Genomic DNA, 24,251 nt, shown 5'->3' with positions numbered 1-24,251 from the left:
CTGGACAGCCCTATCTAGTGTAATTTGACTACTTTTTCTACACTATGGGGGGATGGTCCAAGTAACAAATGGGGTTCCAAAAATGAAGTGACATATTTTACCTCCCCCTTTCACTCCCTAGATAACCCTTTTAGTGTATATATTAATATATAATATATATATTTAAATATATTAAATTCTTAACGAGCCTTAACGAGCCGAGCCCGATTTAGGCCAGGCTCGGCTCGGCTCGGCTCGTTAAGGATTCGAGCCGAGCTCGAGTGAGCTTCCGAGCCTGAGCCAAAATTGACACCCTGAATGAAGTCTCTATAGTTTTTTTTTGTACTGTGACTCCACTTTATGAAACATATTCAATTGTTTGTTGACCACTTTTTGATAACTTCATACATTTTTTATTGGTTGTTGATAAGATTTGGGGCAGGGATGCAACTTGGGTCGGTTCGGAATGAGCTTTGGTGAAAAAAGAATCGGAATCAACCCTAACTGGACCTGATTTTAAGGTTAAAGCTCAACCCAAATTCCAAAATATCGGCACGAGTTGCGCCTCTAATTTTAGGGAAATTAAACTGATTAGAAAAGTGTAAATAAAGTCATATTATTAAAATAGGAATAATAAATTGAAGGATGCCTTTGCAAAAGATCAGTCGCCCCCATTGGATCTAAGTCATTCATTCTGCATTTAACTCTGCAATCATCACAACTGCAGGTGAGTGATGTGGATTTAAAGAGGGCTGGTTTGTTTATTTTAGCATACTTCTCATTAAAATAAGTGGGTGTGGATATCATTTCATAGCAGTATTTGCATTTTTATTTAATGCAATTGCAATACTTTTCAAAAAGTATTGTAGGATGATCCAAACCGTCCATTTGGTGAGCCACAAGGGATATAGGTTGTGCCTCAAAAATCATTTTCATAGGATGATCCCTGACGGCAGATCTATATAGATAAACTGTAAATTATAGGGGCTTAAGAATCGGTAAAATCACTTAGCTTTCTTGAGGAATGATAGACTGAAGAGCGCCTTTGCAAAAAAAAAAACTATATACAAGGGCGTTCCCATTGGTCATTGTCAATAGAGTGCATTTATTGTTAATAAAATTTTGTCTTTGTAGCCATTTCCATGTTTTTTTGTGCCCTTATAAATGCACTTTTTTGCAGATGGAACAATGGGGGGTGCCCTTGTAACTGGCTTTTGCAAGGGCTCCCTTTAGCCTTTCATTCCTCTCCTTTTTTTCATGAGGAAAAAAGGCTTGACCATTGACCTAGAGGTTCAATCCCATCTTCAAGCTAATTAGCACAAGGGCTTGGAAAAATAATATTTTTAAGGATTTGCTAGGGAATTTTGCGGAATGGCATTTCACAGCTAACTTTTGCTCAAGAGAACAGACACCACAGATGAATTCAATAAATAAGACAATCATTTTGAGGCGTTTCAGCAGATTTGGTCTTTATTCATTTAAATCATCTGAGGTGGTTGTTCTAGCTTTCAAAAGTGAGCCCAAATGCTTTTCCACGAAATTCCCTAGCAAATCCCGCTCTCTTTGGTTGCCGGGTATTTTTTGTTCCTGGGAGTTATGTGGGAGAGTAAGTTAAATTTTGATCCCATCCCATGTGTGGTTGCCTTTTAGCACTAGGTTTTTTTTAATCCCACTCTTGTAATGATTACTTGTGGGGTGAATTTTTTAATCCCACTTTTGTAATGATTGCCTTTTCATCCCATCCCAAGATAACCCCAGGAACAAAAATAAACTCTAAGAACCAAAAATAAACTTGAGAAGAATTTTTTTCTACCCAACAGTTCAAGCAACCAAACAAAGGTTTTTTTTTTCCCACCATATCTCCCAGGGTATTTTTTTCTCCCACATAACCAAACATGGAATTTTTATTTTACCAGGATACTTCTAGGACTTCTTTTTTTCCCACCTATCTCCCAGGGTATTTTTTTCTCCCACATAACTCCCAGGAACAAAAAAAACCCGGCAACCATATCTCCCACCTATCAGTGAAGTTGACCTTGCACTGTGGTTTTTCACTTTGTGTTGAAAATTTTTTCCCAAAAGCTTTTCCACGAAATTCCCTAGCAAATCCCTTTTAAGGATTATTTGATCAGTGAAGTTGACCTTGCACTGTGGTTTTTCACTTTGTGTTGAAATTTTTTTCACATAAAACTGTGTGTTACTTTACCTATTTGCTTTGTTTTTTATCATCATTGAATATTATAGTTTGTGATTTAAAGTTGTTTTCGTTTTTGTTTTGTTTTGTTTTGCAAAGGTAAACATAGAGGGAAATAGGGCTGCACATTTAACCGTCTAAACCGATAAACCAAACCGAACCAGGCATTTCGGTTTGGTTCGGTTCGGTTTTTAGTGCCATTGGTTCGGTCGCGGTTTCCGTTATTCATAAACCGATTGGATCGGTTTGGTCACGGTTTAGAAAAATTTTGAACCGGAAAAACCAAACCGAACTGATGGCATTTTTGCCATTTTTGTTTTATTTATTTAATCATTTATATATCCCCTTTTCTTTACTTGGCACACCCAAATCTAGTGTATCTATGACTGGAAAGATGACCAAATGGGTGTCCAAGTAAGTAAAGGGGCGAAAAATATAACTCACATATATCAACCCCTTTTCTTTACTTGGCACACCCAAATCTAGTGTATCTTTGACTGGAAAGAGGACCAAATGGGTGTCCCAACTAAATAAAGGGGCAAAAAATATAAAACATCATGAATTTCACGCTGAAAACCCTAGCTGACGCGATTTGTCTCAAATCTGAAATCTCTACTCTTTCTCTTTGTCTCCACTCTCCACTCCCTCTCGACCAAAAGTCCAAAACCCTAGTGGCCTAGCAGACGACGACTTCTCTACTCTCTCCCGCTATACAAAATCTGATTGGGATAGGGGTATAGGGCTGCACAAAATCTCGAATTTTTTCTCCTATAAAAAACCTTAGCCGAAGAAGAAGAAGATTGGGTGCATTTTCTTCATTTTGTTTGTTCTTTTCTGTCTATTTCTATTTCATTTGATTTTGATTAGGGTTCTTCCATTATCTCACTAGGTTTTGGTTTTGGTTTTGGTTTATTAGGGTTTCATTCAAGGGGGATCAAAAGCATCTTCGTCTTCAAGCCTTGGGTAATAAGGTATGCAACTATGCATTGCAGCCCTTTACATTTACACTGTTCAGAAATCGTTTGGTTTCCAAGAAGATTTTGATTTGGATTTGTCACATTTGCAGCCCTTTTTGCCTTGTGTTTTGGATTCAAATAAACCGTGAACCGAACCGAACCGATCCGGTCAAGACCGATTTGGTTCGGTTCGATAACATCGGTTCGGTTCCAGAAATCCCCCTAAACCGAACCGTGTGCAGCCCTAGAGAGAAACATTAGTTTTCCCAACAAGGGATGTGCACCTAATGAGGAGGCTACTAAAGATAATCCAATCTATGTACTTATTGTGATCTCAAAGAAACATTAGACTTCGAGCTACGCAAGTCACAATCACTTCTCTTTCTCTTCCTTGCTAAGCTCAACTTGTACTATTGCCCTATCTGACAGCATCAGAAAGTCCCCCCCCCCCTCTCGGAAGCCCAACTCCGATCACCTTTCTGCCGTGTTTCTATGAGCACGGGTCATTCCTTCAGAGCCAGCTTTGCGCGGGGCCATTTTTTAGAGCTAGTCCAAATTTTAGTGACAACATATTGGCGTCATCTGTGAGAACGAAAGACAAAGAAGAGATTGAGAAAGGCACCAAAGAGTAGCAACCGCAACACTAATTAGGACTCGCACTTCAAGCGTGAGGCGTCATCTATCTCCAGGCTTGATTCCCAAAACTGGCATCAGCCTACCGACGGTCATCCACTAGCCTTCCATTCAGCCCAACACAGGAGGCCGTAGCAACAATAGGCCAAGTCAACAAGTTAGCCAGGCAGGTCGCGACCCTAATTGACATGGCCGTTAAAAAGCTATCGTGGAAAGAAAAGGGAAAACTTTCGAAACACAAGGATTCCGAGCAGAACCAGGATGACCAAGCGCCCTCCACGAGGAATGCAAACAGTCAGTCGGATTCCGTCTCAAGTCCCAACAAGTTAGCATGAACAAATCCTAGAATGGCCCTTTCAAAAGAGCTGACCTCAAAGAACGCTAACTTCCCCAAGAAGATTAGAAAGACGAACCCCGAGATTTTACGTGGTTCAGCCAAGATGCTTACGTCTACGGCGAGAACAAAATCTTCACTATGAGAAAGCAAAATTACAAGGAATACAATGAATTAACCCGAAACCCACAGAACCGCAACTCTTTCCCTTGCTTCTCAACCAAGACCGCCTCTCATGATTTTTGGTCCTCAGAAGGAAGTAGGGGTGTAAACGAGCCGAGCCGAGCCGAGCTTAGCCAGGCTCGGCTCGGCTCGTTAAGCTCAAAAGCTCGGCTCGGGCTCGAACCAGGCTCGGGCTCGGCTTGGCTCGGTCAGGCTCGGCCAGGCTCGCGAGCCTTACCGAGCTCGGGTTATATTATGTTCACACCCCTCATCTTCCCTGGACAGCCCTACTAGTGTAATTTGACTACTTTTTTTACACTATGGGGGGTGGTCCTAATAACAAATGGGGTTCCAAAAATGAAGTGACATATTTTGCCCCCCCCTTTCACTCCCTGGACAACCCTTTTAATGTATAAATTAATATAATATATATATATATATATATATATATATATATATATATATATATATATATTTAAATATATTAAATTCTTAACGAGCCGAGCCGAGCCGAGCCTGGCCTAAATTAGGCTCGGCTCGGCTAGTTAAGGATTCGAGCCGAGCTTTTTTCGAGCCGAGCTCGAGCGAGCCTCCGAGCCCGAGCCAAAATTGACACCCTTAGAAGGAAGGCCTTTTATGTCTAGGTTTTTACAAAAACCTAAAAAAGAAACACCTTCCTATTTTTCTTCAATCACGCCATGCGAAACAAGGCAACTTTCCTAACACAAAAAGTTAGAAATAAGGTCGGAAGGCAAAATCAAGCCTCCAACCATTACTTAGGCCCTGTTTGTTTGGGATTTTGAGAACCGATATTGTGTCCAATACAGACTATTGGACTATTAATTTTGAGTCTAATAATCAGTTTTGGACTGACAATCGGTTCTCATAATCGAAAATAAAAAAGGTTGTTAGCCTTGATCGTTTTGGATTTTCAGAATAGATTGAGTGCAAAACTGATTAGGTTCACATTTTTTAATGCCATTCATTTGTCGGACCACAATGAAAATGGGTTGTGCCCCAAAATGGCTGATTTTTCGATAATCTAAACCATTCATTGGTTGGGCTCCAATGTAAATAGGCCGTGGTGGAGATCCCACTAATTCCACCGATGGAAACACGTACAGCCTGAGGTTGACAACAAGCCACATTGGATCCAAATAGGCATAACATAGCGTACAAATAGAATGATCTGGACCCCTTAACACATGTTTAGAGAGTCCCAAAACAATCATTGTCATGCGCGATTCAATGGGCTCACATCATGACCTATGATATAGTCTTAAATCTCATTAATAGAAGATACTAACCATCTAATTAGGGCATCATTGGATACCTCTAAAAATCATTTGCATTTAATCTTATATGCAAATGGTTTTGGAGTTAAAACATTCTTATTTCCAAATCATGGTTATAATAATTTTAGAAATGATTAATTAATGGCCTTATTTCCAAATCATAGTTATAATTATTTTAGAAATGATTAAGTAATGGGTTTTAAAGAGGCTTTAATGTCCCATTTGCATATAAGACAAAATTAAAATAAACTTATTTGCAAATAGAACCCTATTCTGGTGGCATGGAATTGTAATTTTATACATACACATATACATATCATGTACCATGTAGATTAATGAGAAATAATAATCAACAATTGCATCAGCATGGGATTATTAACATCTATAAATATGCAAAACCCAACACTAATTTACTTCTAGAGTATCATCTAAGTGTATTATCAAATGACACGGATGGGGAATTAATATCAGTCTGTCTCAAAGTAAATAGACCTACTTATGACAATCCAAAGCTCAGAATAATACATGTGAAAGTATCAAAGGTCTTAAATGTGAAAGCATCAGTACAAGATTAAATAGAAAAGAGGAAGTGGGTGGTAATGCAGTGGAAGGTGGTTTGAGATTGAGTAGAAGATGACCTTGGTCCTAACCATGATTTGAAGGAATGTTAGAGGAAGTGAACCCAAGAGGCCAAAAACATCTCCCTAGGGTTACCTCCATGGTCTAGTTGGGTGTAACTAGACAAAGGGGGAAAGAGAAAGATAAAAGGGAAGAAAAAGGAAGAAGCAAAAAAAAGTTCCTATGTTAGGTCGAACTCCAGAGCCATTAATGGAGCTTCTTCTAAGTTGGGAGACAGGAGGTAGAGCTAAATGCCAAAAACAAACCTTAGCCCCCCTCTCTAAAGCTGCCTCAATCAGGCTAAAACTTCCATAAGTTCAGCCATGATGACTATACAAAACAGATGCCAAAAGGGGTTAGTGAGTTTACCTTCCCTTTGCCTAGGGAAGATTGGTGATTACACAAAAGATTACGTGACAGTGTCTGAGGTTGGTGAAGTGATTAAAGGGTACATGTGCCCCAAACTTCATGGGTCAATTTCCCCACATCTAGGACTAATGTTAGAACATGGATTTTAGGGCATGCCATGCCCCATGACTTAGTAAGAAGCACCTCTACATTTAGAGATGCTAAGTTGGAGGGATTAGTCAATCTCTAAAGGCAAATGTAGGTTTTTTAGGGGTGATTGCCGCCATAAGCATTGTTGAATTTACATTTTCTGCAAGCCTAAGTTAAGCAGTTGCTTTGAATTTAGCCCTCCCAGGGCTAATGGTTAGAGGGTTTCTTCTGGCCTTAGCTCATATGATAGCTAAGTTTGTTTTGGGAGAAACCACACAGAATTAGGTGGTGATGTTTTTAGCCCATCTGAGGCTAAATCAACAGGAAGGAGAAGTACACTACATTTCCTATACTACATGCACTAGTGAAATTTGGAGGGCTCTCCTCCAAATTTAGAGGTGGGTTTTAGCCCCTTTAGGACTAAATGTGGCGGGAAGACCACCCTAAGGTCTACCCTTGGGATTTTGTTAGTTAGAGAGAGAGAGAGAAAGAGAAAGAATGAGGAGAGAGAAAAAACCATGGTTAGGCCGAAGGTTGTTCAGATGCAGTTGGAGGGAAGGGGGTTGGGATGATTCTGTAGTGATGAGGTAATGGAGGATGAAGAGTTGGAGCTGGAAGAGCCATGGTCACGCCTGTTGTAAAGCAAAACACACTGTTAAAGATATTAGTATCAATGATGGAAAAGAATATTAACCACAAACTATATATATATATATATATATAATAAAATCCAATTAGTATAATGAAAAAAAACCATTATTTCTCTATACTTTCTATAATATTTTCAGAAAATATGACATAGAAAATAGTGTAATTTTAAATTTTAAAACTGTGTTGCCATATTATCACTAGGGAAATGGTGAAGATGATGATGATGATGCCAAAGATTAATGTTTTATGTTATAATCAGGGAAATGATATTTTCACCCGCTGTTGTTTGTCTTTTCCTGAGAATGACTTTATTTTTAGATTAAAGTCAAATAATTAAAATGTGTGAAAATGCAGTCATTTTCAAGAAAATAGAAACAAAATGGTGTGGAAATTTCTTTTTTTTCTATCATTATCACTGTAAATACGTGGGTGGATACTCTAAAAGAAGAAGAAATCTTAGAAGCAAAATATTCTTTTCTTCAAAAAACTAAAAGGATTTTTTTCCCTGACATGTATTTACTACAATAATCAAAATAAAAATAAAACCCTGATAACTCATAAGATAAAAACCAGGAAAAGGTGTGTTTTCAAAACTACAAATTAATTTTGGCAATTAAAATGCGCTTGCACACACACATATATATTCAGTAAAATAATAAAAATAAAAGGGCGATGATAAATTCGCACCCCTTGTAGGATAATTCATACCCCTTTAAAGATGGATATGAGGCAGACTTTAATGCTTTTTTATGTCAATTCACATTAAAGGGTGCGAATTATCCTACAGGGTGCGAATTTATCATCACCCAAATAAAAATGTATAAGATGAAATAAAAAAAACCATGAAAAAGGTGTGTTTTCAAAACCACAAAATAATTTTGAAAATTAAAATACGAGAGCGCGCACACAAATATATATTCAGTAGTCAGTACAATAATAAAAATAAAAATAAAAACCATGTAATGTATAAGATAAAAAACAATGGAAAGGTTTGTTTTCAAAACCAGAACTTAATTTTTAAATTTGATATGTGTGTGATTTATATGTTTAACCCTAGATATTGAAGGGAAGAAAATCACACAAAATAGAAGATAACCAGACCTGTGTGAGCTGCCGGTGTTGGTGCAACAGATATTGGTCCATAGTGTTGGGGAAAAGATGTTGCTCCCGTTGAATTCATGGCGGAGTATTGAAAGAGATGTGGGTACTGCACTCCATAACCCTGCCCAGGGGTGTAGGCCGCACCTGTCCCGCTGCCATGCGCCAACTGCTGGAAATATGGATAGAAACTGGTTGAACCTGTTACAATCCCTGTTGCCCCTCCATACATTGGATATTGGGCACTTGCCCCTCCTCCATACCCATTATAATAGCTCTGCACAACACTATCTCCACATGTTAATCTTACCAACTTATTAATAATAACAAGGGGAATGCTAAAATGAAGGGCCTTCTTGCAAAAATAGGATGAAAGGGGGTCCTCATGCATTGGTGGAAAGTCACCATTCCAAAGTGCATTTTTGTAAATGCACTCTGGTGACTTTCCACCAACGGGGGCGCCCATTTTGCAAGGGCGCCCCTAAGTTTAGCATTCCTGCTAGGACCATATATCACAGAAGGCATTTCGCGGCTGGGCTATTACATCTGAGCCTGTGTGGCTGCTCTCACATGCAACAGCCCAGCCTCGAAATGCCTTCTGCGATTATCCCTAGCAAATCCCTAATAAATAATAATAGAAATAAATATAATCTCCGTGTTGTAAAAGTTTATTGATAATGGTATGATATAAAAAAGAAAATATGAAAATGAAAAAACTACCAAAAATAGTAAAAAAATCAATAAAAATAGTGTGAGTAAAAGCATGGAAGAATATTAAACTTCACCCCACTTCTATTATATATTCAAAGCTTCTAAATTAATTTCCATTTTTCTTTGCTTTTAATGGTTTGTTTTCTCACCATTTCAGTGTACTCACTTCAAATGTTGGGAAATAATAGTATATTGTTTCTTAGGCCTTGATTCAACGCGCATGCAATATAATATTTCTGTTTTACATGGTATGAAGAAATATTGTATATTGCAAGAGAAATAAATTAAAAGATGCAAAATACAAATTTATTTTTTCATTCAGACAAATTTTATGCCCATTTTAGAAACAAATATACTTTCCATCAAGAGTGTACACTAAAGAACACATAAAAACATCTTCTTCTTTTCATTAATTTTCCAGATATGTAGAAGCATTGTATAATTCAAAAAAGATGAAATATGAATGATAAATATTTTTACTTTAAATCAGTTCCCATCATGAGTAAATTAATGCAAAAAAGAAGAGGTAAAAAAAGTTTGTTATACGAACCATAGCATACGTATTATAATCCGCGGAATATGGAGAGTACCTGGAAAAGATAAAATAAAGCTTGTTATAGCCATCTGATTAGAGAAAATAGAGGATGGGAATTAGGTAAAAAGACAAAGACAAAAGTGTTAAATGCTGGATAAGGAGGTGGAAATATCAATTCATTTGGAGGGCCTGAGCTAAAATGGGCTGTGGAGATCAAACGATAGTGACAATATAGGGTGGGGCCTAGTTGATAGAGGATTGTGATGGCACTGATGGAGATTGGGTGGGGCATACTCTCCAGCAATTTATGATCTCGACGTATCATTCATTCCCCAAGAAAGTGCTGAGTGTAGCTTTATTGTGTACCTATTTTTAGTGCCATACACACATGCATGTGTGTCTGCACACTTCGCACGCGCACGTCCAATATGTTCCTTTTTGCTTCTTCACGTGCGCACTTACACATGCATCAGTGTATGCGCGTGTAAATGCGTCACCTTCATGTGGGTGCATGCACCCATCTCACCATAGATGCATCCAAGCATGCATGCACCCATCTCCCCATAGATGCATCCAAGCATACGTGCATGTTCACATTGACTCGAGAGAGAGGGAGCATCCATGCTTCTGTTTCATGGCTAGGTGTCATGCATGGTCATGGAACGACACATGACCACCTTTATGTAGAGAGGGGGAGAAGATATAGTATCCATGCTCAAGGACATGTTTCATGGCTAGGTGTCATACACGCTCAAGCAACTACACATGACTACCTTTATGTAGAGAGGGAGAGAGGGGAGCATCAATGATCATTAATTGTCATGTGCCATGGATGCTCATATACATCATGGATTTTAATATGCATAGGCGAGAGGGGGGTAGAGAGAAACATGACCATGGTCTTGTTTCATGGATGTTCAAGTGCACATACATCCATGGTTAGGTGTCATGCATGTTCATGCACTATATATATATATATATATATATATATATATATATATATATATATATAGAGAGAGAGAGAGAGAGAGAGAGAGAGAGAGAGAGAGAGAGAGAGAAAGAGAGAGAGAGAGAGAGAGCATCCATTTTTTTTGAAATGGCAATAATAATATAGAGAGAGAGAGAGAGCATCCATGATCTTGGATGTATCATGGGATGCCCAAGTGGAAATGTATGTGGCCCTGGCAATGCACGTGCCTTCTTCCTATATATAATTCATCTAAATCTTACCCATATACGTTGTAAGGAATCCCTTGTTGGACGGCATAATGAGGGAATGTGGCAGCTGAAGGAAAAGCTGCTCCCACTCCACCTTGAACGTTTGTATGATAATTCATCACCCTAAAGTTCCTTCCCCCTCCTGTTAAAAAAAATATATAAACAAAGAAGCACTAAGAGGCTAACCACAATCAGATTTAAGTACAAAACCCATTTGAAAAACTAATATCTTCTTTTCATTCTTCGATGCAACAGGATACAAGAGACTACGAACAATTAGATTAAGAGCAAAACCCATTTGAGAAACTAATTAATCTCGTTTTCTCCAATTTGATGCAAAATGGGACAATAAACTAGCCACAACAGTTAGATCCACAACAGTTAGATTAAGAACAAAAACTAATCTCTTTCTCTTTTTTGAAGTAAATGTGTGAAACAGCCAATTACTCCAAAATCTTAAGCCATTGGAGATGTAACACGTGTGAGCCCTCTTTTTAGGGCCTTCACATGGAACATGTGGCCCCAACCTAGCTCTTTTGGGTTGGCCATTAGTACATTTGGATTTTTAATATCAACGAGTTTTGAACTCAGGACCTTTGCTACTGTATGAAACAACCAATTAATCCAAAAGTTTAAGCCATTGGAGATGGCATTATTTAACAAAATGAGACATCGACTAACCCCAATTATATTAAGTACAAAACCCATTTGAGAAACTGATCTCTTTTTCTCTTATTTGATGCAAAATGAGACATAGACTAACCCCAATTAGATTATGAACATAACCCATTTGAGAAACTAATCTCTTTTTTCTCTTATTTGATGTAAAATGAGACCTACAATTAGGTTAAGAAGAAAACTCATTTGAGAAACAAATCTCTTTTTCGCTTATTTGATGCAAAATGAGAGAATAAACTAACCACAATTGGATTAAGAACAAAACCCATTTGAGAAACTAATCTCTTTTTTACTTTCTTGATGGAAAATGTGAGAATAGACTAACCACAATCAGATTAAGAACAAAACCCTCTAATTTGAGACACTAATCTCTTTTCTTCTTTCTAGATGCAAAATGAATAATTTTACCATAATCAGATTAAGAAGCAAACACATTTGAGAAACTAATCTCACTCTATCATTCTCCTTTGATCTAAAGAGAGGTAATTGACCAACCAAAATCAGATGAAGAACAGAACCCATTTCCGAAATTAATGTATTTTTTTCCTTCTTAATTTGATGTAAAAAGATATAATATTTTATTCTACTACTTTCCGTTCAAAGCTACAAACCTTGTCACAAATACCAATGAGTAGGAATAACTAACATTCACTGCCTAAGGTAGTTATTCCATTGACTAGTCAAAGAAACAATAAAATAACATCTGATAAAACTAGGAATTTGAGATCATTTACTCAATATGTCTACATTTTCTAGCTTTGTATCGTGGTGTCTTTCCTGTTATCAGTACCTCATTTGTGTGTTGAAGTAAACTAACATACTTAAAACATATTTTTCTTGCATTAGGAAAAGAACATTGCTATCTCTCTGAACATTTAGGCCATGTTTGGTAACCATGAGTTTTTTTCATGGAATATTAGCTTATCCAATGGTGATGGATGGTGAGTGATAGAGGGAAATACCTGAGGGCTAGAAAGGGTTGACAAACAAGGGAAAAAAACCACTTCTCACCCTGTCCTCATTCATGCTCTCTCAAGTCTACCCTTCTCTCGCCCTCGTTACCACTTGATAAACTAACATTCCATGGAAAAAAGTTTCATGGTTTCCAAACATGACCTTAGGTTGCAAAATACTCTTCAATCATACACAAATTACATCAAATAATATAAATAAATTCTCTAAAGACACACTTAAAAATTGTATATGTTTATAATGTATAAGATATCAAATAATAGTTGGATTTAGATAGTGTAAGACCATCATAACTCTCCCAAAATAACAAAAGGAAATACAAATTTATCATAAGATAACTAAATTCATCTCCTGCACTGTTGGATCTAATCAATGCTAAAAGCCCAATGTAAAAAAATTATTATAATAAAGATAATCCAACAGTGAAAGTTCAAAAGGTGGATAGAAGAGAAAGAATCAAATAAAAATAGAAGAAAAAAAGAAAAGGAAACGAAAGAAAAGAAAGAAATCATATATTACCATGTTGTGGTGTTGTAGGTCTGGATCTTTGAACACGCAAAGAAGCAAGGTTGCAATTAGTCCTCCTTCCATCGATCACAGGTGAAGCATCCACACAAGCTCTCATGGCAGCCTCGGGCTCAGAAAAAGTTACCTAAAATGGAAAATTGTGGAAAAAAAAAAAAACTGAATTTTCTCTTATAATCCATCAAAAAAGGAAAAGGTAAAAATGATAAAGTGGATCCTATGCTCTTTTTGTTTTCCTTTCTTTTCTGATAATTATAGATCCTGATTCCTTCCAAGCAATACCCACCTCTAGATATTGGATATATTATATAACCCAAATTTTCAGCTTTTGATGAAATAACATTGAGAAAAACATAAGAATAATAGAATCAAGACCTAAAAAAGAACATATATGTACTGCATGTGTATAATAAAAGAGAGGAAAATAACTTACAAATCCATAGCCTTTGGACCTTCCTGTGTTCTTATCTGTGATGACCACAGCCTCCAAAATCTCTCCAAACTGCTCAAAGTATTTTCTCATGGTCTCCCTTTGGGTCTCCCAAGCAAGCCCCCCAACAAATACCTTAGTGTAAGTAGTGTCTCCAAATTGACCTGCCAAATTAGCTGGAGTCATCTTCACCTCTTACTTATTCTTATTCTTCCTCTACCTTCTTTTTCTCAGCTCCACCCTCCTCTTATAATCCTTACCTCCAAAGTCAGCAAGTTCGATCTCCTAAGTCACAAAATGATATCTATGTAATCAGAAGAAAAACCCCAGTAAATTTACAGGATCTTCTCTAAGTTTAGAGGTGAATTGGGTGAGAAGATGAGAAGATGAAGATCAGCCAATTAGGTTAGGGAGGATTGTGGAGAGAGAGGAGGGAAGAAAGGAAAAGGTGGAAAAGGAAAGCCCTGAGACCATGGGGACATGTTTTATATACTCTTTACTTTATCACATATTATTATTGTCTTCGTTGTCATCTCATAAGGAAATGGAATATAAAATATAATTCAATTACAAACTTACCCTTCATATTTCAATCAATTACAAAAGTGCCCAACAAACCGGTTGAGGAGAAACATTTGGATCCATAGTGGCAAAAACGGAACGGGGAACGGGAGAGCCCAAATCGCGGGGGAAAGTTCCCATTTTTTGTATTAAAAATAAGGTTTTCTTTTTGTTTTGCAAAAGAAAATAAAGAACAAAAGGGGGATGATATATGACACTTGGAAGACACGTGTGGCAAGTTGGTATCAAGTTTGACATGTCAGGCGGCAAGGAGTGAGTCTGCGCCAACAAGGGGGTATTTTGGTCTGATGAAAAATCAAGGGTCATGTGGTCATTTCATCCCGGGTCAGATTTCCAGCTTACCAATAATAATAAAAAATATCTGTTGTCCCCCATTGTGCCTTAGAGGCTGTTGTTCTTTGCTCTTTCATTGTTGTATCTTTCTTTTTATCAATATATGTGTGGTCAGGGTCTGAAAGATGTACTCATCAGACAATCTTAACCATCCAATTGAAAGACCTGTATACATTGAATGCTAACAACCGTTCCACCTATAACATATACTAGGTGGGATTTGCTAGGGACGATCGGATAAGGCATTTCGCGGATTGGTTATTGCATGTGAGTGCAGCCACACAGGCATAGATTTTGTCTTATTCATTTGATTCATTTGTGGTGGATGCTCTCATATGCAACAGCCTAGCCTCGAAATGGGATGGTTCCTCGCAAATCCCATCCTAAGCATGTTTCTTTCCGTTGTCATTCGCTTTCTTTCCAAGAAATCTTTTTATTGAAAATCCTTTTCTTTATATCTTATGTTTTGTTTTGACAGGGGTGTGCCCCAACATTTTATAACCATGCATAGCAAGGTTGGCAGGTTGCGCCCACCATTAATTCTACACCTCATGTTTTGATGTGGTGGGCCCACCACCGTCTCCGCCCAAACCCATGTATAGGTTGGGGTCTGCCATTTTACATCTCATGTTGTTGATGGGATGGTTCCAACTTCTTACACCTCATGTTTTTTATGGGACGAGGCTTGCCATTTTACAACTGAAGTCTTGGTGGGTGGGCTCCAACGTCTCTACCAAAACATATTCGTAGGACCGGAGTCCTTCATTTTACCCCGAATGTTATTGATGAAGGGGTCCTTCATCTCTATCCAAACCTACTTACTAGGGCGGGCCCCACCATTTTGCACCTCATGTTTTGACGGTGTGGGGCACATCATTTTACACCCATTCATAGCATGGGACAGAGTACTAGTTTAGCATTAAATGTCTCTAAATCAGTCTTAGGATGCCTGGTGAGTACAACAGTCTAGTTCTCTAATATATCATAATGAAATGATTTGTTCGGTGTTTCAAAACTCAAACTCGGAGGAGAACTCGGCCGAGTTGACTTGGGCAGGTCAAATTTTTATTAACTCGGAAGAGTCAAGGAGTTTTGATAGACTTGGTAAGGTAAAACTCAGATTTGGAAGAGAACTTGGCCAAGGTAAAAGGGAGTCCGTCTTGGGCAAGTTGACCATCGACTCAGTGAGTTTTTAAATAGTTTTTTTTAAGAAAATTATCTACTTAATAATAAAACATACACAATTCACTTGGGACTCTCTGAGTCAACTCGGTCATACATGAGTTAATCCTATCCTTATACCTGGATTTGGCCCCCTAAAGCCTCTACTTTTAAGTTGGAAAATGATATAAAAGAAAAGGTCTCCTAAAAGAGCGGGCGCCACTTATGCCTTGTGTACATGATATGATCCTTGATCCAAATGGCAACCATGCATAAGCCGGACCAAATGTCATTTAGAACACCTTGATTGGATGATCCTAGGGCATTGATACATTTAATCCAGTTTAGATGTTTGGCTTAGAAAATGTTAACCCTTCATTTTTATAATTCTTTATATTACGCACGGGAAGTCATTTCGAGATGGAACCCAAGACCATGTGGGTCGCCTCATGATATTGTGAAAGATCAACGGTCTTGAAGTACATAGTCCCTTGTAGGACCCAAAACTTGCCATTTATGATAGGCCTTGAAACTTGAAAGTAACTTTCTTCATAGTTGTTCTCATTTTTGTGTTTACATTTTTGTTGTGAAACCCCTCTTCTTACGTGGTTTGCGATTTTCATGGCAAAGCAAAACGAAACAACAAACACAAGCAAACGCACAAAAGACACAAAGATTTACATGGTTCGGCAAAGCCTACTCAACGGCAGAGGCGATGAGAAAAATCCACTACAAGAGAAGATCAATGTCTCTCTCACCAAACCCACTAAAAATCCTAGCATACCCTTTTTCCCTTTGTTTTAAGGCCTCAACCCTCTTTACAAGACTTGCTTCCAAATAAGTTATGAAAGTCCATTTATATAAAGCGGGCCATAAGTTAGTCTTATCAGGCCGAAAAACACATAGAACGAACCAGGACAAGCGGGCAAAGCCCACACATTGCCGAATGGGCCTTATCGGGTCACGAACAATATTCGGACCCAATCGAATTTGAATTCAAGACATCCAACACATGTTATAAATTTCTAAATTATTTGGGAAATGATATTTCCTGCTTTCCTAGCCTTCCCACCACTTCTGTTTATCCTTTTCTTGAAACGAGTACATTTTCACCTCCTTTTGTTAGATTTATCTTCAATATAAAATTATTCTAAGAAATAAAAGAAAACAAAAAGGGCAGAAATGCTAGAAAAGGGTAAACAAAAGTGGTGGAAATGCTAGAAAAGGGGGTAAAAATATCATTTCCAATGTTGTAATTATATGTACATATTGTTTGTAACATTTATTAACGGTCTTTTCTCTTTTTTTACTATTTGAATTTTATAACTTCATTTTCAATTTTAATTTTATGCGTAAGAATGGGAAAATGATATATTTGCCACATTTTCTTCTCCAGGCAACCCCTTGTAGTAGGGTTGCAACTCGGGTTGGGCTAGTCGGGTTTTCCAAAACCCTACCTTGTCCGAGAAACTATCTCAGGTCAGGTCGGGTTGGTTCTTTTTGTTTTTTTAAACCCAAGATTTCTAAACCCGACCCTACCCATGATAGTTTCTCGGGTTGGGTCGGGTCGAGTTTTTTCTACTTTCTCGATACATGCACTATATTTTATGTTCCAATGGTTGAATCTATGGTGCATGATCTATTCCAATCTAATGATTGAACTTATATATTTGGAATACATCTTGTTGGAATACATCTTGGTAAACAATTTTTCCCTCAAAAGACCTCGCAGATATGATAAAAAATCAACACTCATAGAGGTGTGTAAGTACATGCATGATGCTCACATTAAAATAATGTTTAATCTTCGGTATTAAATCTACTTGTGTTAAGATTTACTAGGTCTAGGGCTGCACACGATTCAGTCTGGTTCGATTTAGGGAGGTTTTTTGAATCGAATCGATCCCATCGGCTTGGAGGAAATCCAAACGGTAACCGAACCGATGGGGGGTAGGGGGGTATAACCAAACCAAAACAAAACGGTTTTGACCGGTTCGGTTCTGCTCACGGTTTATTCCTCAAATGATGCTTTATGTTGTATTTATATCTAGGGTTGATACCCTTAACAGAATTACCCATAGACTACCAAAAATGGCAAAAATGCCCTCTAATAAGAAGACAAAAGGAAGGAGGTGCAATTTTGAGTTAAAGGAGGGGGACGGCCAAAAATGGGCATCTACAGAGGGTGGCCAAAGTGGGGTGTCTACAATTTCCCATTGGTTCAGTTCAGTTTATCGGTTTGGCTGGTTTATTGTTCACAAAAGAAGCAGTTTTTAGTCAAATTATGAAAGGATAGGAAACAAACTCTATGTTAGGGGTAAAACCATATCGCCAATGATGTGACGACACGTGGCAGAGGGCACACGGAAACACGAAGCAGCCAAGCCGCCTCACGGCTCTGACCAAGGCAAAGGCACTTGGTTGAGCAAGAAACTGAGCGCCGTCGATCACCCCACTACGAGGAGCCCGGTGCTAGGCTCCCTCTCGAGAGGAGGGTCCTCAACCGATTGGAAACCCTCGGAGCCAAGAGCCCTCACTCTAGTGCCTCCACGCGGCGAGGCACATGATCAGTGATGGCTGAGTACCCCCCCCCCCCCCCCCCCCCCCCGTCCCTCGGGCCCTCAGCCAAGTAGGAGCCCTCAGCGGAGGTAGAAACCAATCACTTGCACATCGCTACCTCTTGGGACTGCATTGAGTCCCCTTCACTTACAAGCGTCTAACTTGCGGCCTCCTGATTGTACAAAGTCCAATCACCAGTCATCCTATTGGCCTGCTGGTTCCAGCCAATGTATAATGGTCGCATAAAGTTCAATCACCTCTCATCCTATTGGCCCATCGATTGTAGTCAAGTAGTCAACCATACAACATGCTTCCTGGTTGCATAAAGTCCAACTCATCCTATTGGCATATCAGTTCTGATTGGCTGTACCGAACACCACCTCATTGCATGAAGTCCAATCACCCATCCTTCTATTGGCGGTCAGCTTTGGCCAACCGAACAGTCCCAGTGCCGGCACCCGTGATTACATCGGTGTCGCATCTTCGTCACATCATTGTCCCGCAACATGGAACCTCCACCTATAAAAGGAAACCCTCCGCAACACCCCACTTGAACAATAAAAAACCACTCTTCCTTTCGGAGCTGTTTGAATAAGTGGATTTTAGAATCTAGGTTTTAGTTTGAAAGCCATGTGAGTCCTCTGCACTCTTAGTTTCGCTTCTCTTTAGAATCCTGGATTTTGAGTAAGAAATCCAGGTTTTAGTAATCTTCACCCATCATGAGATTTCTAAGAACTGGAAACATTGGACGATCTCCTACTCTCTTGCTCGACGGAAAGAAGGGTGAGAAATCAAAAAATGACGGACGGTCTCCTTCTCTCAGTCTCCCATCCAGGATTTTTAGGAAATCCAAGATTCTAAAATCTGCATATCCAAATGGCCCCTTAGTGTTCAGTTCTCATTCTGCTGCCTTTGTCTGACTTGAGTGTTGAAGGGTTCTCCTGGAGTTCCAACTCCGGGTGTCCCTACCCTTCTTTCTATGAGCGCAGGGCACGAAGGCCAACCAATTGCTCTTCATCTAGTTACGCTTCTGCCTTACAAGATCGAAGGCGGTGCCCATCGGTACGAGAGACACATAGAATAATAGTACGAGTGGAGAACATCCCTATGATCCAAACCATTCATATGCTGGGCCCATTTGATCCACGGATCTTTGCCTCTATTTCCTTTAATTCACCCTGATCGGATGATCTAGCCCCTTGATCTATTCGGCCTAATTTAGGGTTCCTTAAGAGGAGGCATTGGATGTATAATTGGCCTGGAACCAAGAACATATGGGTCGCCTTAAGATGTTCGACGAGATCAACAGTCCTGATTAGCACATATGTCTCCATGTGGAACCCAATGTTGATTGTTAGGAACTTAGGATTGATCCGTTATAGTGATCTTCCGCTAGGTTTCAATCTCAAAATAGGAAAATAATTATAAAGAAATTTATTTATAATTAAAGTACTAAAATACCCAAAGATATGATAGCCGCAATTGCAAAAACACAGCAGAAAAGACTTCAAGATGAACGGTTACGATCTACCCGCCCACATTTCACATGTATGGTGGGGCCAACAAAGGACCGTGAAGGATACTCGGGCTTAATGACGTTAGCATTTCTGTTCTCGGAGCCTTTTTAAGGTGAACGGCCGTGAATGCACGTGTTGATAAAAATACCATGGGGCCCATATAATTTGACGATTCACCCCCTTTTCTTCTCCAGGGCAACCCCTTGTAATCTAAAAAGAGTAGTCGTAAACACACCACAGGGCGGTGGGTGGTGGTGGCCCAGCGAAGAAATAGGGGCGAATATATAACCTCCTTTTAAAGTTTTAACCATTCTTTTGTTGGGGCCGCACGTAGATAGGAAATAGAACGATCATAACTGTCCAATCTAAGGAGGTCTTCCTATCTACGTGACCCCCCCAACAAATGAATGGCTGCCCAGGGAAGACAAGGGGGTCAGTATATCACTTCCCTTCAAACCGTTATTTTTAGGGGGGGTCCGCGTAGATAGGACATAGGTTGATCCTAACCCTCCAATCTAGGGAGGTTTTCCTATCAACGTCGTCCCCCAACAAATGAAGGGATTAGATCAAACTAGATTTTTATATGGTGTAAGCCTGTATAGTCCTGTGTTTTTTAAAAAAAGAATTGCACAGCATACACCATTAGATGATCTAAGCTGTCCAATTGAAGAACCACAATAAATAGGTGGTGCCCCTAAAATCCAATTGGACGGTTTGGATCATCCAATGGTACAGGCAGTACAGTACTGGTTTTTTCAAACGTACTACTGAACCACAGTACCATACGGGCCTACACCACTAACGATTTGAACAAGTTAGAGGCCGCGAGGGTCTTACGACATATTACAGAAACCACCAGGGTATTTTCGGAAATCCTGAGTGAAATATACTCTCATCTCTCTCTCCTCTCGGTTCTGCCACAGATTCTGAAAAAACAAAAGCCAAAATCCATTTTTAGGTAATAAAAAAATCTATTTTTCCTGCATGCCAGCTGTCTCCAACTTTATCCTTTGACTAGAAAGCTACTAACAGTCTAACAGTAACATGGGGTGCCGACCTTTCATCTAAGTGGGCCCCATTCCATTCCTGACACCCCCTCAAATACCCATAATACCCCCAACTGTCAGAAGCCTTTCAACAAACAGAGAAGGCTAATTTCGTCGTTAACAGAAAAACTGTTTTTTGGAATCTGTTCTCCCAAGCCTATCTGTAACAGCTCTTTATATTTCCCTTTGACTAAAAAACCCCCGACAGATCGCCTCTTTTACGATGAGGTTGGAGATGTTTTTGTTGTTCGAAGGGGCATCTTCGTCAGAATAAAGAAAATTAGAAAAAAAGGCCCCACTGACAGCACGGAGTATCAGAAAAGCTCAAATGACGATACTGCCCAAACTTTTTGTAGGCGTGTGCAGCCTTTTATAGCTGAATTAGTGATACGGCCCCGTGGGTGGAGATGGTTCGGTTCGGTTTTGGGGATACCCGAACCGAACCATATATAATCTGTTTCCGGAAATTTGAATCAGAACTGAACCATATATGTTTGGAGCCGAACCAGAACCGAAATTGATGGGTTCGGTTCGGTTCGGTTCTGGGTTTACCCAACCTTCACCAAATGTAGATATTTTACCTAATCATGTGGTTTTATGCTCCATGATAAACTACAAACAGTTATATAAGAGCAAGGTTTATATAAACACTTATGTAAACAATTATATAACAGTTACATATGAAAGGGGGTAGGGTGATTTTCAAATGGGGGTGAATTAAAATTTAAAAGGCAAAGCAACACGTTAAAGAGGGGTGAATTAAAAGGGGGTGGGGTGATTTTATCAAATGAGGCATTGGGTTTTAAGGTGAGGGTAGGTTCTTGGTTTGGTTCTTCCATCCTTTTGTGTAAGATTGTGAATGGGCCGGATCTGGAGTTGCCTCATTCTAATGGGCCAATAGATTGTCAGATACTGTCCGGCTAACTCAGGCTTTCTACATCAACTACTCAAAAGTAGGCCCAACTAGATTGTGTGTTTTGTGGCACAAAAGCCAAGATAGTTTAGAGTTTTGCTTTGCATTTGGGTGCTACGTCAGCAAATTTTTTTGTTTGGTGGCCAATGTAGCATCACAATCACTGGAGACTACCAAACATGTTTCATTAGTAATTATTGCATGTTGGATGACATGACACCCATGTCTCCTCCTTATACCTTCCAAGCAAAATTTCTCGACTCTGTTTGGATACTAGTTACCTTACCTTGTAAATTGGGGAGGAGACAAACATTTTATCTACATATGATTTACCTTGTAGGGTAGTGATAATTAGTGTTTTGTTGCCAACCTCTAGAAGAGTCGGAGAGGGTGTCATTATATATATATATATATATATATATATATATATATATAGAGAGAGAGAGAGAGAGAGAGAGGAAAAGGATTGTACGCTCGAGTGCCAAATCACATGGGTCCCACATTTGTTTTGGTCATCTAAACCATTCATTTGCAAGGTCCCATCATAGATAGGGTGTGTACCAAAAATCAGCACCATTGAATCATCTTAACCCCTCCAAAACTGGAGGGCAAAATGGGCAGATTTGTGGACGAACAGTGTCTGTCCCTTTTGACCTCCACAAATTGATGGGTTAGGATGATCCTATGGAGCTGATTTTTGGTATGCACGCTATCTATGATGGGGCCTTGCAAATGAATGGTTTAGTTTTTTTGACCAAAAAAATGTGGGACCCGTGTGATTTGGCACTCGAGCGTACCTAAGGTTAGGTACACTCGAGCGTACAATCTTTTTCCTCATATATATATATATATATATATATATATATATATATATATATATATAGAGAGAGAGAGAGAGAGAGAGAGAGAGAGAGAGAGAGAGAAAACGGTTCATACACACATGTGTAGATAAGTTATCTACATACTAGCTTAAAATACAGTGGGGGCCACATTATTTGGGTGATCTAAACCATTCATTTTTAAGGCCCTCACATAGATAGGGTGTCTACAAAAAATTAGATCCATAGGATCATCCTAACCATTCGAACTGTGGAGGCAAAAAATGGACTAATTTGTGAAGGTTTAAAGACATCCATTTTACCTCCACAAATCGTAGGGTTGGGATGATCCTATGGATCTGATTTTTTGTAGACACCCTATCTATGTGAGGGCCTTTAAAATGGATGGCTTGGATCACCCAAACAATGTGGACCCCCACTGTATTTTAAGCTAGTGTGTAGAGAACTCTCTACACATATGTGTATGAACTGTTTTCTCATATATATATATATATATATATATATATATATATATATATATATATATATATATATATAGAGAGAGAGAGAGAGAGAGAGAGAGAGAGCAAAATTTTCCACCCCAAATTTCTCTTTTTTTTAGAGAGAAATTTTGCTTGGAAAGTATAAGGAGGGGACAATGATGCCACATCATCAGATATGCAATTATTACCTCTAAAACTTGGTCTGTAGTCTCAAGGGATTTCGATGCTAAATCGGCAATCATATACCATAAAGTTACCAAAAAGTGCATTTTTTGGGTTGGGAAATCCTTGAGGATGCCAACCCCCTCTTTCTATATTGGTAATGACACCCCCTCTCACTACTCTACGAGGTTGCAGCCAAACACTTATAACTATTCTATGAGGTAAATTCTAGGTAAATCAAATGTTTGGCTGCTCCCTATTGACTACTTATACCACTCAAGGTTTTAAATTTCGGTTTCGGAATGTGTTTCGGTCCTCACCGAAATTTCGGCCGAAATCAGACGAAACCAATAAAATAGTATTTTATCTCGTCCTAAAATTTCGGGCGAAATTACTGAAATTTCGAAAGGATATTAAATAAATTTAAAATTCCAGATTTTTTTAGGATTTTCCATAAATTTCAGGTTTATACAATTGCGGTTTCGTTCTCCACAGAACGGTCAAAATTAAAAACCATGATACCACTAATCTACACGGTAACTACATGAGCTCAAGTTTAAGCCCAAATCCTACTGTTTTATTCTTTATCACAGAACATATTTTAAATTTTAAAAAATATATTTAAAACAATTATTAATCCGCTGCTTTTCATTGGTAAGGCCATGTTCGTCTAAGATTGTCAACCGATTGTGAGTCCAATAAGTGGTTTGGACTCACAATCGGTTGATATAATCTTAGACGAACAGGGCCTACGTAAATAAGACAATATTTAGAATCCAAAAAAGAAATAAATAAAATATATTTGATATTAAAGTCATTGCACTAACTCGGGACTCGCCCAACTAAACCTACTTGACTTGCAAAGGCCTGGATTTCAGCCGAACTAGTATCTCTATTTCTAACAAATTCACCAAACTAGATCCATTCGGGACAAAAATGCACCATCCAAATTGCTATAACATATAGGGCCGTTTGGATACCTCATCATTTGTATTTTGATTTGGATTTGAGTTTTGGATACAAAACATATCAATCATCTTCATGATCATGTTTTAAGAGAGAGAGAGAGAGAGGGAGGGAGGGATGTCTCACTGTTGCCGGAGCAACGTCGAGGAGCAGTGATGGTGAAGGAAGTTGCCACAAATATTGATTTCCAAATAATGTCTCGCA

General features: G+C 38.8%; 1 protein-coding gene across 2 annotated transcripts; it reads right to left on the bottom strand.

The window, feature by feature from the left end:
* Positions 1 to 5,884: 5,884 nt before the first annotated feature.
* Positions 5,885 to 13,968, bottom strand: LOC143889389 (uncharacterized). 2 transcript variants are annotated; one of them, XM_077393565.1, is made up of 6 exons: positions 13,491 to 13,968; positions 13,052 to 13,184; positions 10,895 to 11,024; positions 9,680 to 9,719; positions 8,422 to 8,695; positions 5,885 to 7,321 (listed from the first exon to the last, which is right to left on the bottom strand). In XM_077393565.1, the coding sequence occupies exons 1-6, from the start codon at positions 13,671 to 13,673 to the stop codon at positions 7,296 to 7,298; spliced, it is 786 nt and encodes a 261-aa protein (XP_077249680.1). In that variant the 5' UTR covers positions 13,674 to 13,968; the 3' UTR covers positions 5,885 to 7,295. The 2 variants fall into 2 exon arrangements, with proteins under 2 accessions (XP_077249680.1, XP_077249679.1); XM_077393564.1 differs by having other exon boundaries at positions 5,885 to 7,301.
* Between the last annotated feature and the right edge of the window lie 10,283 nt (positions 13,969 to 24,251).

Source organism: Tasmannia lanceolata, unplaced genomic scaffold (assembly GCF_043159265.1).
Source record: "Tasmannia lanceolata isolate RefF3 unplaced genomic scaffold, GAP_Taslan_0.1 ptg000013l, whole genome shotgun sequence".
NCBI classification, from domain to species: domain Eukaryota; kingdom Viridiplantae; phylum Streptophyta; class Magnoliopsida; order Canellales; family Winteraceae; genus Tasmannia; species Tasmannia lanceolata.
Note: the sequence above shows the minus strand (reverse complement) of the source record. Positions and strands in the feature narration are given on the sequence as shown.

Coding starts and splice junctions, on each gene's coding strand:
- LOC143889389 (XM_077393564.1), bottom strand. CDS start 13,673: ATGACTCCAGCTAATTTGGCAGGTCAATTTGGAGACACTACTTACACT. Junction 11,025..13,051: donor ACCTACAACACCACAACATG/GTAATATATGAT, acceptor TTTTTTTAACAG/GAGGGGGAAGGAACTTTAGG. Junction 9,720..10,894: donor ATTCCTTACAACGTATATGG/GTAAGATTTAGA, acceptor TATCTTTTCCAG/GTACTCTCCATATTCCGCGG.